The sequence below is a fragment of the Sinohyriopsis cumingii genome, chromosome 8 (genome assembly GCF_028554795.1).
Source record: "Sinohyriopsis cumingii isolate HCF-2022 chromosome 8, ASM2855479v2, whole genome shotgun sequence".
Taxonomy (NCBI): Eukaryota; Metazoa; Mollusca; class Bivalvia; order Unionida; family Unionidae; genus Sinohyriopsis; species Sinohyriopsis cumingii.
In genome coordinates, this window is record NC_142968.1 from 36,515,911 (window position 1) to 36,533,966 (window position 18,056).

The window sequence follows — 18,056 nt, forward strand, 5'->3', positions numbered from 1 at the left end:
TAACATAGGTTACAAGAACATGACCCCTGAACGGTCGCTGTTAGATCGTCGTGTATAACTGCGGAGATCTGCTTTGAATGAGATTGTTTGTCGCATGTATTAATTATAGTATATGTATATACATTTCAGGGAATGGCGTATTTACATTCAACAGAAATCAGAAGCCATGGATACCTTAAAAGCACAAACTGTGTGGTTGATAGTCGGTTCGTGCTTAAGATAACAGACTTTGGTCTACATGAACTGCGAGGCCAGGACGAGGAAGTGGAAGTGGGATCTTATGCTTACTACAGAAGTACGCCTTCTCGAATTTGGTAGTTTTTGTATTAAATTAAATGCTTTGTACTGCAAATAAAGAGTAAACTCTGACAAAAAAACTTATGGTTCAGATCCTTTACAAGAAAACCATAATATGTATTGTATTATAGATTGCATAATCCTGTAGGTATTGGTCAGAAAAACGTGGATTTGTCTAATAGGCATAGGAAATCAAGGAGAAAATGTACTTGTTCTATATGATCATTATATTGATTTTGTTTTTAATTTAAAAACTTAACTAAATTGCATTATCCGTATACACCTTCATTTAAAAAAACACAACTTGGAACACTTTAGATCTTATTTGCAGTTGTCAGTACAAAATTTCTTAATCTCTGTTTTCGCATTGCTGAATTTGGATGTTATATCCTAGTCCTGGACATTATATATTCAGGTTTTGATATTTATCTTTCGCAACCTGTCCTTAGGCTTGCTTTGGACTGCACCAGAAATTTTACGCGTGCACAATCGACCTCCGAATGGGACACAGAAAGGAGACGTGTACAGCTTTGCTATCATCTGCCAAGAGATAGTCTACCGTATGGGTGTATTCTATTTGTCAAATTTGGACCTCAGTCCAACAGGTAAATAATTAATTATCTCTTGTCTAGTTAAGGTTTTACGTACAACTGGTTCTCATTGTTTACGTTTTCAAGTTTGGCGCATTGTAGATATCTTTTATTCCATATACGAATATCTGTAGAACTGGTAATCATTGACGCAATCACTGACAGTTCGTTTTCCAACTGCAATAAAAAGGCTGCTCACTTCCATGTCAGAGAGAAGTAATTTGTGCCATAGACAATCGTCAACGGATTTCCTCAATTATGTCACGCAGTCTGTTTTTTTTTCCGACGCAATATCTTGCTTGGCCAATAGCGCTAATTGACAGAAGTGTCAGGTTTCCTTCAATCTGTCATGAACAGATGAATTAATGAGATCATAATTATAGATCTGTTTAGTATGTTATCGATCAAGTGTTGTGAGAACTACAGGAATCAGACAAGCTTCGTGAGACAGACTTGTGCAGTGAGAGTCAGGAAAGAATTGTAGTTATCATATAGATATCCATATCCTTTGCTACACGGGGAGAATCTCTCTCTCCCTCTCTCTGTCTCTTTCTCTGTATATATATATATATCTATATATATATATATATATATATATATATATATATATATATATATATATATATATATATATATATATATATATGTGTGTGTGTGTGTGTGTGTGTGTGTGTGTGCAAAACAAAACTCTAGCTTCGTTACCAAATCAATAACAGTGCCACAGCTGCCTCCAATGTTATTATGCAGGACGACAAAACTTGATGTATAAAATCCATTCGCTGCAGATATAAAAGTCAATTAAAAAGCGACGCCACCCAGTCAATTCCATAAACGATATCATTTTATAAAACCACATTTCATGGAAGCTGGGCTATAACAGATTTTTTATATATATTTGTTTTGTCTTATCCTTCCTTACTGTGATTAACCTGCGTATCCCAGCGAAAACTAGTCCTAAAGGAAAACACATAGCCGTGTTGATAGTATTCAGAGGCAAGTTCAGGGTCACCGAGCGTAGTTTGCACGCAGGAACTGTCGTCTGTTACGGTATAACAAGATGAAACCGGGTTGGGATTAGATCTAGAGAAGACGCTGATTTCGTTAATGCGATGTTTATGCAATTGCATGATGCATGAATCGGACACCATGCTCATGCGCATAAAATACAACAATGGATTTAACAGAATGATGCGCACAGCGTTCAACAGCCGCTATAAGGAAATTATGCCGTTTATAACTGAAACTGATCGGAATATATAACTTCAGCTAGTAATCAAGCAGAGATCAAATTACGGAACCTATAAACAAATGATTGATACGGGGATCGTTCGCCACAGATGATCAAGGTTATATGATCATCAAAGATATTTCTGTCACAAAAATGATTAAAATATAGAATCTGTAAAAAATATGAATCATGTTTTATCCACAGGTCAAATAAGACATACATACATACATACATACATACATACATACATACATACATACATACATACATACCTACATACATACATACATACATACCACCACGCAGGATGCGCCCATTTAAATCTGCCAAAGGATCCCTAAAGAGTCTCCCTCGACCCTGCAGACCCGCTAGTCCCGAGATTTTGACCCCTCACTTCGAGAAAGCCAATACCATTGTCTGAATCAACGTCATCATTGACAGCAGCGTAGGGTTACACGAAATCGCACAGAGTTCTACTTCACCGCACCCAAAGAACAGCTAAATGTATAATGACTGAGGCGCATATTACACGAGACATGGTTTAAAGCCAATAATATACATTATGCATGCGCACACATAAATTGGCGTCGTTACTCATTAATTCATTTCATCAGAACTACTGTACGTAGTTATTGTAATGACCACGATCTCATTGAATTATTAGAACCAGAACATTACTCATTATTTAATGCATACAATGTATAACTGAATTAATTTTTTATGACCAGTAATAAAAATGGCTAACGTGAAACAGGACTATACGATAGTATGACGTTATATGACGTAGGTCTGGCAATCTGTATAATTTATAATAAATTCTGAAATATTTAATATATAAAACAATTTCGTCACATACTAAAGATAACGAAAAAGATGCCACTTTATCTTTCACATACTTCTACAGCTGAATATTACTCCCGTAAGATGGACAGCCTCCTGACAAAATCATTGTATCGTGATAATAAACTAACAACAATTTGCTCTACAAATATCCTGGTTATGGTTAAATCAACGGCCAGAGAGCCTAAAGTAATAGGGTCTCTCACTGCGTGTACTTTGCTATTGCTATCGGTAAACCAAGCCGGTGTCGCTCAAGACAAAAATAAACCATCCTTTGGTAATGCTGTACGCGAGCACATTTTTGTTCATATATAAAGCATTCACATTAAATAAACGCCATTTTGTAACATTCGGTATGAATTCAATAGTCATACAATAAGCCTTTAAAAGATTTATATTCATTTTTTTTTTTGCGTGACGCACCACTTTTGAACAGATCGAGTATCGATCTGAAGAAGATAATCGACAAGATAAAAAGACAGACGAAAACAGACGTATTCAAATGGTGTATAGTTGTGTCATCAGCGAATATTTTGGAACTAGAGTATTTAAGACAAATAGATCGTTTATCATGATAAAAAAAGAGACTGGTCCTAATATGGTGCTTTGCGGGACGCCATATTTTACTGGGTCATGTGCTGATGAGTGGTTTCTAATATTGACATTCTGAGTCCTGTTATTTTTGTGAGACTTGCACAAAGAGTGTATAACAGTTGAATAGTATCGAATGCTACAAAAATCAGAAGAATATCGTGATTACAAATATCAAAGGCCCTTTTGAAATATACAACAAAACATAGACATTTTACATGAGTTAATAGCAGGTAGACAATCGTTTTTTTAGTTTAGCGAAGATGTTGACATGAGTGACTTTGTTTGAATCCCTTTTCAAATCGATGTAGAAGATTATAGGTGAGTACATAGACAGAACAGAACTAGGCAGTTACAATGTGATGGGGTTTTCTGCATCCGTCTTTATGAATATAAATAATTTTGCCTTTTTTCAAGGTATCCGTGAGTGCTTCAGTTTCTCAATAATTACTGAAGAGGCCAGTGTGACAGTGATCTATAATACTATGTGCATGATGCTTTACGTTTTCGGCTATATCCCATCTGGTTCGATAGCTTTCTTCGCTTGAAGAAGGAAACGATTAGAATTGGTTTCATGAACATATATTCGTAGTGTACCACACTGAATATCAGAAGCTACACGTCATGTTGCAAAATCAGGCAAGGAGGAAACGTCACGTGGGGCGGAAATAACATTTTCTATCAGGGTTGTAAAGCAAGCGTGTCTGCTGCACACAGATGCCTATATTCACGACTAAAATTAATTATTTTTAGTCAAGAGGACATGGGTCTTATTGCATGCATTTAAGAAGATGGGTATAGTAGCTCGCTGACTCGAGATAGAGTTTCACTTGGTGACTAGTTATAATTTTATAAGTTTATTAATAATATTATCTACTCGTGTAATTTCTCTTAGATCTATCATGCCGATTCCTCGTCTAGAGCACTTTTCGCTCCAGTTGGTGTGTGTGCATATCTATTTGTTTGCGAACAGATTCTTGTACTAAATATGGTACCCAAGCGGGCTCTGGGCTCACTACGGCTGATGGGCCCTCCTGCATTTTGTTAGAGGAGACTAACTAGGACCGCGGACAGGGTAGGACAACTAGGACGAAATTCCGGAGGCCCACAACAGTCAGGGCCCCACCGCCGAAGAGAAGATATTTTTATATATAATTCATTAGGGTTACTGGAGTATTGTTTCTAGGACCCACGCATCCTGTATGTGGCCCTGATACTAATAGAGACAACCTTTTTGCCCTGGGATTTGCCCAATGACAGTTTTCCATCTGGTATAACCTTATATCAAGACGTGGAATTTACATTTTAAGGATTACAGATTTTGTCTTTATGTATTCTTTGCCCTTTTGGGGAAACGTAAAATTACTCGGCTCTTCATAACCAGGACTGTACAAATGTCCTTTTGAGCCCTTTGCATACATGATTGACGATTTGTGTTGAAATGCCTGTCAGATCAGTGTAGGACGTAAATCCGGCAATTCAAATAGTTCCTATGTAAATATTTGTTTCTGGAACGAGTACAAGCTGTCCAAGTGTTGTCTCTCCTTTATTGAAATATCAGCATTATGTAGTTTAAATGCTGTTCGGATGCGTTTTATTTTATCAACTTAATTAAGTACTTATACGTCTATATATGGTTAATTGGAAGCGATCCCAATTATTGTTTAGTATTACATGGCGCATCGATTACCTGTCTCACAGCCTCTCTCTAAACCACGTCATGTCTTGTTCATATGCGCACTTGTTACTGTTGCATATGGACTAATATAAAAAACATACTGTAAATCGTTTTGATTATGAGCCGCACATTTCATAAATCCATTGATTATAGCAAATTGTAACTTTTTTCCTTGTGCATGGGTTTACTGTGGTTCATGTTGTTTTTCACAGAAATCTACGAAAAAGTGAAGAACGGTTTGAAGCCATACTTTCGACCCACTCTTGAGGAATACGACTGTCCATGTGACGAATTGGCCGAAGTGATAAGGAAGTGTTGGTCAGAAGACCCCATGGAGCGACCAGATTTTACGCATCTTAAGAACATCATCCGAAAATTGAACAAGTAAGATAAACTTGAGTATATTTCTTGGTTGGTCGACATGTTTATGCGGAAGTTTAAGTAGGTATATAAGGGATAGCCCTATAAATAATGAGTGTATGAGCTTTCCAAACAGTCTGCATCATAATTTAATTGTTATGAATATTACTTTATATAGATATGTATGCAACGAATTAATGTCATTGTTTTAATACAAAGAGCTCTGCAGTTATTGGTTAGCGTACCAGATTCCCGAACAAGTTTGTTTTTTGTGGGGTTTAACGCCATTTTTGTTATATTATGCTACACATGGCGACTAGTATATCTTGTGGAGGAAAAACCCAGGAAGGACCACATACGCACGGGTAGTTACTGGCAATATTTCTCTCGTTCCCACGTTGGTTGAGCTGAGACTCCAACATACGCAGAGGTGAGATGCGTAAGTATTCTGTAAAGGCGAGCGCCTTTGACCACTCGCCACCCGGGGCGTCTTTGCGGTTATGAGGGAGTGGGTTCGAATAATAACATTGGATCAGCTGGGATCGAATACTTTGGCGTGTCCTAGGACGCGATACTTTTTGCAATTGTCTCCAAAACTTCAAACCAAACAACAACAAAAAACCGATCTACTGTCAGTATTATTATATCTTTCTACATCTGGAAACATTTGTCATTTTTTCCTTTCTTTATCCGACTCTTTGCTTAAATTGTGTCATCTTTTTCCATTTGTTTGTTAGTAGGAGATATGTACATTACGATGCCGTCATTCTTAGATGGTCTAAGGTATTTAACGTCTTTTCCTTGTTGAACAGAGTTGCCCACAAAATGGCAAGACATTCTCGTAATTCCTTTGAGACGCTGAATGTATTTATGTATGCCTTTTTATACAAGAAAGAACCTTTAGCCTCCTCCCAACACGTCATCCCCCCTCCACACACACAGAGAAAAACCGGAATCTTTATAGGACTTGTAAAAACTGCGCTTGCAGTTCCGACACGCCATGTTGTGAATTCGCCAAAATCTTGGATGAATGAAGTTGTTTTTCCCATTGTGTGAATGGTCGTCTGATTCACGGACCTTTGTTCGAATTTGGAAATTTAAAATCAAGTTGTCACAGGGACTTGGTGTTACTCAAAATGAACGGAAGCCGTTATTAACGCACTGCATTGTGCATTGTTAGACATTGCACTTTCTGGAATATTTTGATTGAATAATCAGTTCTATATTTCTACTGAAAAACTACCATTCGTAATAATATAAACCCTGTCGTGTTCAAATCCGACAAGGAGTCTTAGACATAAAAACTACATTGTTGGATGCTAATTAATACACTGCACTGAATTACATACCAATGTATACTTGAAACTGAGTTGTTTGAAGATGCAATACCTGAATTGTTTGCTAGATCGATAAGCATTTTAAATGGATGCGTGTACTGGTTCAGAAAATGACCCATGGCAATGAAAAACATTTTATCCATTTATCCATTTATCGTCACATTGAAATCCGTGCAGTTAATTTCTTTCTTTTGTAGAACTGGTTATTAATATCATTCATTCAAATGCAAAACCATTATACAGTCTCAAAGAATGTGCCATTCCTTGAAACAGTAGCGTGCGATAGGGTGAGCAGATGGTGTGGTTGCTCCGGGCGCCAGAGGTCTTGGGGCGCTAAAACAGCTGATAAATATTAAATTGCAGGAAATTCTTTGATAGGGCCATCATTGTTGCCCGGGGCGTCATTTACCTTTAGTACGTCACTGCCTTGAAGGTAGATTAATGGAATTTTCCATACTCCGATGACAATAATTTTGCCATAAAATTGATCACTTAATGGAAAGAACTTATGAAATCGTTGAATCCAAAATGAAAGAAGACATATTTACATTACTAAGCAGACAAAGTACACTACACCTTTACATTGCTTGCGGGGGGGGGGGGGAGCAGAAGGACGCGAGGGACCGAGTGGTCTAAAGCGATCGCCTTTACTAATCACTGCCACCTCACCTCTGTCGATGTGGGTTCGAGTTTCGGGCTTGGCCAATGTCGATATGAAAGAAAGCTTGCCAGGAGCATGCCATGGGTTGGCGATTCTTACCGGGGTTTTCCCGGTTTCTTCTTGCACAAATTATACTGGCCGCCATGTATATCTTGCGCTGAGAAATGACGTTAAACCCAAAACAATAATGACGATAGCTTCAGGACATCTTGAAAGTGGTAGAAAATTCTCATCGCATGATTTGTCTCCTGGTTTAAAGAGGAAGGAACCGCTTACCTTTTAATAAAATTCAAGACAATTATGATCAAGTAAAGTTACATACATAATAATGGCTGCATAACCAACGCCAAACAACCAGAAAAACTCCGGCGAATGTAGCCACTACACAAATAACAACAAAACTAAACTCCTAAAATAAAGGAGAACGTATATATGAGAGAGCACATGGAGCAGTCTCTGGACGGAACCTTACATACGTATGTAACTGAAATTTTTTTAACATATTTAATTGAAATCAAGTTTACGAATAATTTCATTCATCACCTAGCATCCCAGTAACAACAATATTTATACCGCTTTTCAGCAGTATCTTTAAGTATTGTGTTAGGTGAATTTGATGATATCGAGCACTTGTACTAGCACATTAATCAATTCTGCAAGAGAACCCTTGAATTACTTGTCTTTCTGGTCTGATTAATTAATAGAACATATATCGATTAAGCGCAAAATCTCAGCACATATCCATCACATGGTACAATGTTACCATGGAAATTATCTTCGGAATTATTGCCAGCTCATCTTGGATAAGACTTGTTGTCCAATCCTATAGTTCTGTCTATAGGGCGAGCGATAATCTGTTTAAGTATGTTCCGGTCAGTCGGGGTAATTCTATTGGATGGAGGTCAAAACGGAATTTTTATGGATATGGGATTAGTAAGTCAGAGTCTTAAAACATTCTCTAAGAACACAAATATTCAATATTCTCATCTTCTAACACCATTTGTGTGTGTGTGTGTGTGTGTGTGTGTGTGTGTGTGTGTGTACGCGTGAGAGAGATCTGGATTGTTAACGTAGTTTTAACAATTTTTCAGTCATATTGCTACGATATCTGCAGCGTGGCAGTTTAAAGTGATGTTTAGCTCTGGGGCATTATGTCGCAGACATATAGCATGATGTCCCACCCAGTCACATTATCTTGACATCTGGCCGACCAGTCCAAACACTAACCTCCTAACGCTGAGCGGTAAGCGAGGCAGCTGCTAGCACCATTTTGTACAAGTCTTTGGTTTGACTCGGCCGGGGATCGAACCCACGACCTCCCGCATTCGAACACTAGGTCACTGGAGCGGTGTGTGTGTGTGTGTGTGTGTGTGTGTGTGTGTGTGTGTGTGACACAAGTTGGTAAATTCACTGCGTGGAAAATGTGTTTCCTACGTTTCGACCAAAAGCAAGGTCTTCCTCATGGAATCAGTAAAGAACACACACACACACACACAAACACAGATATATTCTGACATGGAGAAGCAAAACATTCTAGAAGAATTAAGAAGTCCTGACTAAAATAATAGTAGACTTTCGGTAAAATAATGCGAACACGATTTGGAATTAGGTTGGCAGACGACCGTGCTATACTGTTTGTCATGACCAAATTATCTACGTCATTGCAAATAATGGTGACAGGTTTGGATTTAGGCTGGCAGATGACCGTGCTTTATTGCTTCGCATGATCTAGTTATGTACGTGATTGCGAGATGCAAGTTCCATTACGAGAAACATATATGAATGTATTTGCCTTACAGGAAAAACTGGTGGAATGACATTTTAACGATATTAATAACTTGATGTCACTATACGAGAGCGAGGATAAACAAACTGACATTAAAGAAGCAGGCACATGGTGGGTTAAATAGATCATACTATTGTTTGGGGGGGGGGTGTCTGAAGCAAAATCGCCACGTGTTCACAAATGCAGTATCCAATATTTTTCTTAATGTCCTCATTTCGTTGTCAGTCCATCTGTTTTGTGACTCATCGGAAAACATTTCAGCTGTCGAATGATGTGCTGGCTTTGTCAAATGGACCGAGCAGATTATATAACTGAGTTCAAATGGCTGTCGAGTGTTGTCTTGAACTTGTCCAAGTGATTGAACAGATTATACGACTGAGTCCAAAAGGCTGTTGCGTGTTGTGCTGCCCTTGTCAAATGGACTGAACAGATTATACGACTGGGTTCAAATGGCTGTCGAGTGTTGTGCTGATCTTGTCAAATGGTATAAACAGATTATACGACTGAGTTCAAATGGCTGTCGAGTGTTACGCTGACCTTGTCAAATGGACTGAACATATTATAAATCTGAGTTTAAATGGCTGTCAAGTGTTGTACTGACCTATTCAAATGGACTGAAACGATTATAGGACTAAGTTCAAATGGTTGTCGAGTGTTGTGCTGACCTTGCTTCTGATACGGAGTTTGAGATTGTTCTTCTTCTTCTAAGGTCATCTATTTCGCCAACATATTGGTTGGCGCAAATCTTTCACGTCAGGACCTAAAGTACGTTTTTTTTCTTTCTTTTTAGTCTATCTTAGCCATTAGTTGACATTATAAGTAATTCCTCTTGGTGAACTTATACAATTAGAATTCTCTGACATTTAGATTATATAACACCTGTTTCTACGTATGTATGTTGCTATTTTCTTACTATGGCTTGAGTTCAACTGTCCACGCACAAGGTGGTTTTTAAGATAGTTTTGGTCGTCGGTAATTGATCATAGATGTTCTTGAAAGACATCCTTTCGACGAGCTGCGGAGTCAATAATGTAACAATGCCTACAGACAATTTTCCTTGTGATTGGCGTATCGCTTATATGACGAGTCCAACTGCACACTATACAGATCCAGATCTGCTATCGCATAATGCGCCGTCAGATCTGGGTCTATGCAGTCTGTTAAGAGTAACCAGTAGAACAAACAGAATAGACACTGATCTCCAGGCGTATTATCCTTGAGAGGATCAGGATCGATGTTGTTTGCAGTTTGACTCGACCTTTAAGCGAGTATATAAGGTATGCTTTTACAACGGATAATGTAATTGACAGTCTTGTAGTATTCGCCTGCAGCCTCAACAGTTTGTAAAAAAAATATAAAAAATTAAAAACTAATAACAAAGATATTAAAAGTGCATAAAACTTTTTCGTTTCTTTTATCAATTTAATTTATTTACCTGATCATGGCCATGGGGTCTCTAATACTGTCTCTTGTGTTTCAAACCAAATGGGCGTTTCTTTACTAACACGGCCGCCATATTTGCATGGGTAAATCCATTTTTTCAGACAAAAGGTGGTATGTTGTTCGCTGTCTTATAAGCTGCAAATAATTCCATAAATTTCCATAACTTTGGGAGTTACATCCTTCGATGACATTTAATAAGGGATACACCTTACTGTTTTGTTCAAATTGATTAACAGAACTACGGAAACTAGACTTTGCAAATATTTGATGAAGACGACACCATTTCTTGACAGAAAATGGACTGTTATAGGAAATGGAAAAGGACAGTGAATAGTCTGGTTGATTACGCATATAGCTTCTCCATTTAGCTTTTTGTTTTAGTTTTCTTTCATTTCTTTTAGCATAGCAGCAGGGAGGGCGAACCATACAAACTTTTAGAGGGCCTTAAATCGTAAACTGAGGTCTCCATCAAACTGAAAAAAGAGTCAATTAGAGAGCAGCGATAATTAACCGGGGGAGGCCCCGTTTTCGTTTCGATGAAAGCCTTAGTTTACGCGACTTGTTGTCGCGACCCTCCCTGCTGATGTCAATTAAAAACTGTTATATCATAACATGGTGCATCCGGAATCTTACACAGCTAGATTAGCACGAGAGCGAGAAGAGGCACTTAAAAAATATATCCCCGTAAAAGATGAGTTCAAAAAAAACGTTCAGTTGCAGCAACAAGCACAAGTTGAATTCGCGGCCGGCACAGAACAGTTGTTTAAACCCGTAACAACAGCTACTGAAAAAGCTGCAGCGACTACTGAAAGGGCTATATGGGGAGATATTAAGGATGAGGAGGAGAGAAAAAAGCTGGGTATTATTCCAGTATTAAAACAAACCGCTGCGCAGACTGAAAAAATAGCAGCTAGAGCTAAAAATACAAAAAAAGATTTTACGAGATCTTCCAACTGACATAGCTGCAGCTCAACCTCGACCCGTCGACGAAGAAATGCCTGAAGGTGAAGCTAGCGCCGACGCTGGTGATATACCAACAGCACAGGCCAGGGTTAAGGTTGATATAATCGATAGATTTACCGAACAAAGTATTAAGCTCATAAGGTCGGCTACAAACGTAGATGATTTAGCTGAGCTTGCTGTGCGAAGTTATGATGACCAAAACAGACTTTTAAAACCCGAGCATGCTGATGATGCTGTAAGTCGTGAAAGCTGGTACAAGCGGATATTTCGTGTATAATATGATATTAATCGGGTTAAAGCCGGTGATATTAGATTTACTGAATTTGATTCTGCAATAGATCGTTTTTTTTTAAACGACTACAATCACCGTCACAACCTACGCCGAAGTCTTCGCCACCGCAACAACAACAACCTCAACTCAAGTCTCAGCCCAAGTCTCAACCCAAGCCTCAACCCGAGAAATTACCACTACAACCTAAGGAGATGTTTCACGGAGACGCTTTTGAGTTTATTACCTCAAGAACACCTTTACAATTAGCCATTATTGCTGCGGGTGGTTATGATGATTTTCACTCGACGTGGCTAAAACCTGAATATGTTGAAAGAGTAACACGTGATAATTGGCCTACTGCAATATATTTTACCTCTAGTGAGTCGCGTGTTGATCTAAACGATCCCAATTACATATCATTTATGCAAAATGTAGCTAAAGTAAAGCAGCGAATGCTTCAAGAAAAACGAACAAAATCCGGAGAAGGTTTGGGAAGTGGTTTTATTGCTTGTCCTAACAATATCATCGATGACGTTTCGCGGTTAGAAGTTCTCGAAGGAGGAAAACGCGCTGGAAATAACTCACCGGAAATAATTAATGAAGCCGCTGATATCTGTCTGCGATTATTTCAAGGCGGTGTCATGGACACTAGTATATACCGAGAACTCATTGATGAACTCGTTGATGATTACAGCGATTAGATAAACAATAGCAAATAACATAACATGGTCATATATAATAGACACTATACTCCCGTTCAGGTCAGAGCAGTAAACTCACGATTACCAATCTATAGAGCAACTTACGGAGATGGACTCGGTGATGTTGTTCAGGGGTTATTCGCGGGGTTAGCACCAAAAGTGGGTCATCTTGCAAAATAATTATCAATGAAAGCTATTAATGTTGTTATTGAAAAAGCTGCTGGCGTTATTGGTAACGTTGCTGGTAAGACGTTCTCGGCAATAAAAGAAAGACTGGCACGATTAATAAGACGAAAATCACCACCAGTAAAACTGGCAAGCACTGAAATTATGCCCACGGATGTCAGGTGATAAATCAAGCTGCAAATCAAAAACTAGCAGCGCTGGTAAATCAGGGGGTTGACGCAGAAAGAAATATAGCAGCAAATTTGATAGCAGGAAGTGGACTTCGCGTGCGACGACGATAATCACCATTTGGAAAATAGGTAATTGTATAAAATGTTCAAATGCATATCCGACCCAGCATTCGATATAGATGCGCCGGTTCAGCAAGATAAATCAGTGCGTGATTATCAGTTGTATTCCTATGACGCACGACTACCAAATCAACGAGGGGGTATCGAACTTCAAGTTCATGATACAAGTAGATATTTCTTTCCCGCTGAGGCGTTTATTGAAGTAGAAGGTGAACTTGTAAAGGCGGATGATAATAACTACGATGCCAATACGCGAGTTGGTTTTGTCAATAATGGGATTATGGCCTTGTTTGATAGCGCCACATATATGATTGATGGGAAAAATATTAAATCAGTCCAAAAGGATGTCGATGTTGCTACAACAATAATTGGTCTAGCAAGATATTCTAATGATTACGCAAGATCAGCTGGTCCGTCGATGATGTTTGCTAAGGATATTACCGACAACGCCGATAATATTCCATATTTACAAGACGGCCAAAAAAAGTCTCTGCCGCTGCTGATGACGCAGATGTGGAGCCATTAATTATCAGTGGTAGTGCAACTAACAACTTGGGATTTGCAACGCGCCAAAACATGTTGTCACGAGGACGAAGACGTTTTTCGTGCGCAATTCCACTTTCTCACATCTTCGGATTTTGCAGAGATGTCAGAAAGGTCGTCTTTGGAGCTAGACACAGTTGTGCTCGTAAGAAAAGGCGATGATAATGATGCGATCTGGCGAGGAACTGGCATCGATGCTGGTAAAGTAGATGTAACAAAACTCTCGCTGTGGATGCCGATATTAACTCCATCGGTCAAGGAAGATCCGCGATTACTCTCTTTTATGAATCAAGGTGGTAAATCATTGCTATCGTGGTTAACAGTAACCAGAGACTCCATCCAAAGTCAAGTCAAGGATATATTTACTTGGCATATAGCATCACAGCAGGGCGTTTCTGCGCCACGACATATTTTTATTGTGCTGCAAGATACTTGTCGGGTGGGTAATCAGGAGCGTTCGCATATGGTATTTGAAAAACTCGACGTTACCGAGGTTTCATTGAGAATAAACGGACAACAAGAACCGTCTGAGGATATATCATTAAGTTTTACACATAATCATGTGGCACGCGCACACAATCGCTGGCTGACGTTTCTGGCGCGTAATCTAAATATAGATACTGGGACGCAAATATCACAGTTAGATTTTACAAATCTGTACCCGATTTATTACTTTTCGCTGGAGCATCTTGATTTATCCAAGCAGTCTGTCGTTGATATACACTTCCGAGCTCGTGTCGGTGTATTACCTAAAATTGCAGATGGTCCGCCAATTGTTTATGGTCCCTATAGAGCAATAGCGGTCATACTCAGTGACAAAGCAATGTTGCTTGAAGGCATTAGTGGTCGAATGAGAGTCGTTGATGCGCCAGTGGAAAACATGTAGACAATTAGATCAATCGCGTTAATTATAAAAATGTCATACAATCACGTTAATGTCACCATGACTCCTGGTCAGGTGAAAAAATTACAATCGGAAAACACAAGCGCGTGTGGGAGAACGATAACAATAACGCGGGATCAAATTGCTAGTGGTGGCCCAAACAAGTTATCGTTGACTAAAACTCAACTAAATCACCTCAAAAAAGCAAAGAAAGCAAAAACTGGAGTTCAACTTAGTTTTGCTCCAAAAGCCATCAGCGACATGATTAAAACAGGTGGTATATTTCCACTTCTCTCAGCGTTACCAGCGATAATAGCTGCTGCTGCCCCAGCTGTCGCAAAAGCAGCTGCGTTAGGTGCTGTTGGAATAGCTCCTCGAATGGCATTAAAGAAAGCAACTGGGCAGGGATACAAAAAAGGACGGGTCTAAGACTTCCAGGAACTCCGCCCTCATGGTACGGACGCGGCCTAAGACTTCCAGGAACTCCGCCCTCATGGTACCCCATACGCCGTTGACGCCGATGTCAAATGTTGATTTGCTCGATGCTGCTAAACAATTAAATATAAAAAATTTCAGAGGTGTTTTTATGCGAAATCAGTTACCGAGACAACCGAATAATCCAGAAACTGGAATTATTAATCTCGATAACAGCGATGGTCCAGGAACTCACTGGGTAACTTACGCGATACATCCACGTGGAATTGTTTATTTCGATTCGTATGGGTTAGCACCGCCAGTTGAATTCCTAAAATACGTGCAAAGTACTCCCATTCCAGCTTGGTATTCAACGCTACCAACACAAACATTAACCGATCCACCAATATGCGGCCGTGAAGTATTAAATGTGCTTGCAGCGTTATCTAAATCAACCAAACCGCTTCACAAAGTCGTGCACGAGTATACCGCGGACCGATTTAACATTTTAAACAATCCCTAAGGAATAATGGTAGATATTTACGGAAGATCTCTCATCGAAACAAAAACAAAAAATCGCGGCGACGTAGATTTATCAAAGTATGCGACCAAAGATGACGTCGACAATCTTTTAACGTTATCCTGGATAGACCCAGATGAGGTTGTTATTTTTCAGGACCGATATGGCAAGCCAAAAACCAGCAATATCAAATGGAATGACATAGTTCGCAGGGTTCTTGAAGCTACCCCGGATAACATCCCTGTATTTACTGACAGCGGAAATATCAGGGATTCAAGTATATCGTTTACAACCATCAGAGACGAAATCATACAGAGAGTTGCTATTCGCGTGAAAAATACCGGTGACACAATGACAGGTGAACTCAACATGAACGGGAACAAAATAGTGGTTTTAAGAGATCCAACATCCGCCGAAGATGCCGCGACGAAAAAGTATGTTGACACCGTTGACGGTAAATTATCCAAGTTGCGGGCTGAGTATGACGTTAACGTAAACACGTTTGCAAATCTCCGTCGAAACTTTAGAAAAATGAATGAAACCGCAGAGGAATTCTTTGGTACTCCGCTCACCGTTGACATGAAACTTTCTGATATCAAGACGAACATCGACAGGATCAAGAAAACACTGGAAGATGTCGCAAGTGGAATTCCTGAGATTGTTAACAAAATTAATCTGATTAAAATCCCGCCTGGAGTTACACCCGGGCATATTACCAGTATCGTATACACGGTATCATCTGGATTCGCAACATGGTCAAAACAAAATAATACTATCAAATATACCGCAACAGTCACTGGTGTGTACAGACTGTCTGTGTTCAGTGCTGCAAAATTTGAGATATTTACAACATATCCCTGGCGTCATTCCACCGACAAGTTTTCTGGGGTTGTGACTATCATATTAAATAAGGGAACCGAAGAAACATTTATACCGGAAGCAGCCGATAAGAAATTAACCGCAACATCTTACTGGTGGTGTTTGGAATTTGTAGCTGAAACACCTCAATTGGTTACTGCGTAAAATAATAAATGGCCCTCTTAACAGAGTTAAGGACGACGAAGTCAACGATGACAGCATCAACAACAACATTAGATGCGCAAAAATATAGACACGATCAAGTACGCGAATGGCAGTCAGAGTTAAAAAAATACCGTCGACACGTATACAACAAAAGTAAAACAATATCAGCGACGTGTAATTATCCTGGATGCGTTAGTGTACTCAATATCCGCGTTAGTTGCATCCACTGGAGTAATATTATTAGCGCTAACTCCAGTAACAACTGCAATCGTAGTAACAATATGCATTTCATCATCAGCGGCCGCGGTTGGTGTTTTTAATATAATCGCGAAAAAGATATCCACGTGCACGAGCACAAAACTACACGACGCGGTTACAAGCCCCATGAAAACCTCAATGACAACAGTAAGCTCGACCAAACCTGAATTCAGTATTAATTTTCCAACTGCGATTCCGGTAAGCGAGATCGCGCTGGCACAGTTGAGAGTATATCACAGTTGGCTCAATATCAGAGCAGAATCATTTGGTGGATTACCAGCAAATAATTCGTTTGTGTTTGCAAATAAAAATAAACAAGATGGCACTCCCGACTGGAACTTTCCTGTTAGAATACCAACCGGGTCTTATCAAATTGATGAAATCAATAAGGAATTACAACGTCGAATAAAAAATATCACAGGGAAAGAATCCAAAATAGCAATCACCGTTCATGAACCAACGCTGTCTTCTGCAATCGAGATAAACTCTCCTGACTACTCCGTGGATATATATCAGAGTTCGATCAGAACAGTGTTAGGATGGCCTGAAATTCAACCACCAACACCACCAATGCCACCAGAACCTAAAAAGTCTGATTATGTCACGGATAAGACTTCATACCACGGAAATGAACCATCATACAAAGATCGTTTACTTAGAATAAAAAGTGCAAGGTTCACTGATAGGTTTTTATTCTTCAGCAAGGACAGACAGTATGGAATGGCGTTTTGTTTCTGAGAAAGGTCCCATAGGAGAATGAGGTCTTGCCTTTGACTCAAGTCAAATCGTTGACTATTTTAAAATCATTAATCAAGAACATAAAACACAACGAGAAAAACTACGCCAGAGTTTTCATGAGCATCTTTTTGATTTGTCATCGTCACGTGGCGAAATCATTACGCGAATTGAGATATTAAATCAGCTTGTATCCGACATGGAATATATTAACCGGCGATTAATTCAAGCAATAATTGGCGGCGTCTTTTACGACAACGATAAACAGAAATTTTTAACTGCATATTCGTTAACAGAAGCTGATTTACCGAATTTTAAATTTCCGGAGTATAACGCAGACGAACTAAAAATATCCACCGCCAAAATCATTGATGAGTTCTTTCCAGATATACTTGCCGAGTGGAGAAAATACTGCCACCGGCAACTGTTCTCCGGCACAACGATGACCCAACGGGGCA

The 18,056-nt window shown here is 39.2% G+C and overlaps 1 protein-coding gene across 4 annotated transcripts in view; it reads left to right on the top strand.

Annotated features, from left to right (window-relative positions):
• The window catches only part of LOC149793289 (atrial natriuretic peptide receptor 1-like), a 659,752-nt gene that overhangs the window by 592,697 nt on the left and 48,999 nt on the right, over positions 1-18,056 (top strand). For all 4 annotated transcript variants that reach the window (XM_089967268.1, XM_089967266.1, XM_089967267.1 and 1 more), the window contains exons 13-15: positions 130-295; positions 747-902; positions 5,437-5,608. In XM_089967268.1, coding sequence (XP_089823394.1) covers positions 130-295; positions 747-902; positions 5,437-5,608 — 494 coding nt within the window. The remainder of the gene's footprint in view (positions 1-129; positions 296-746; positions 903-5,436; positions 5,609-18,056) is intronic.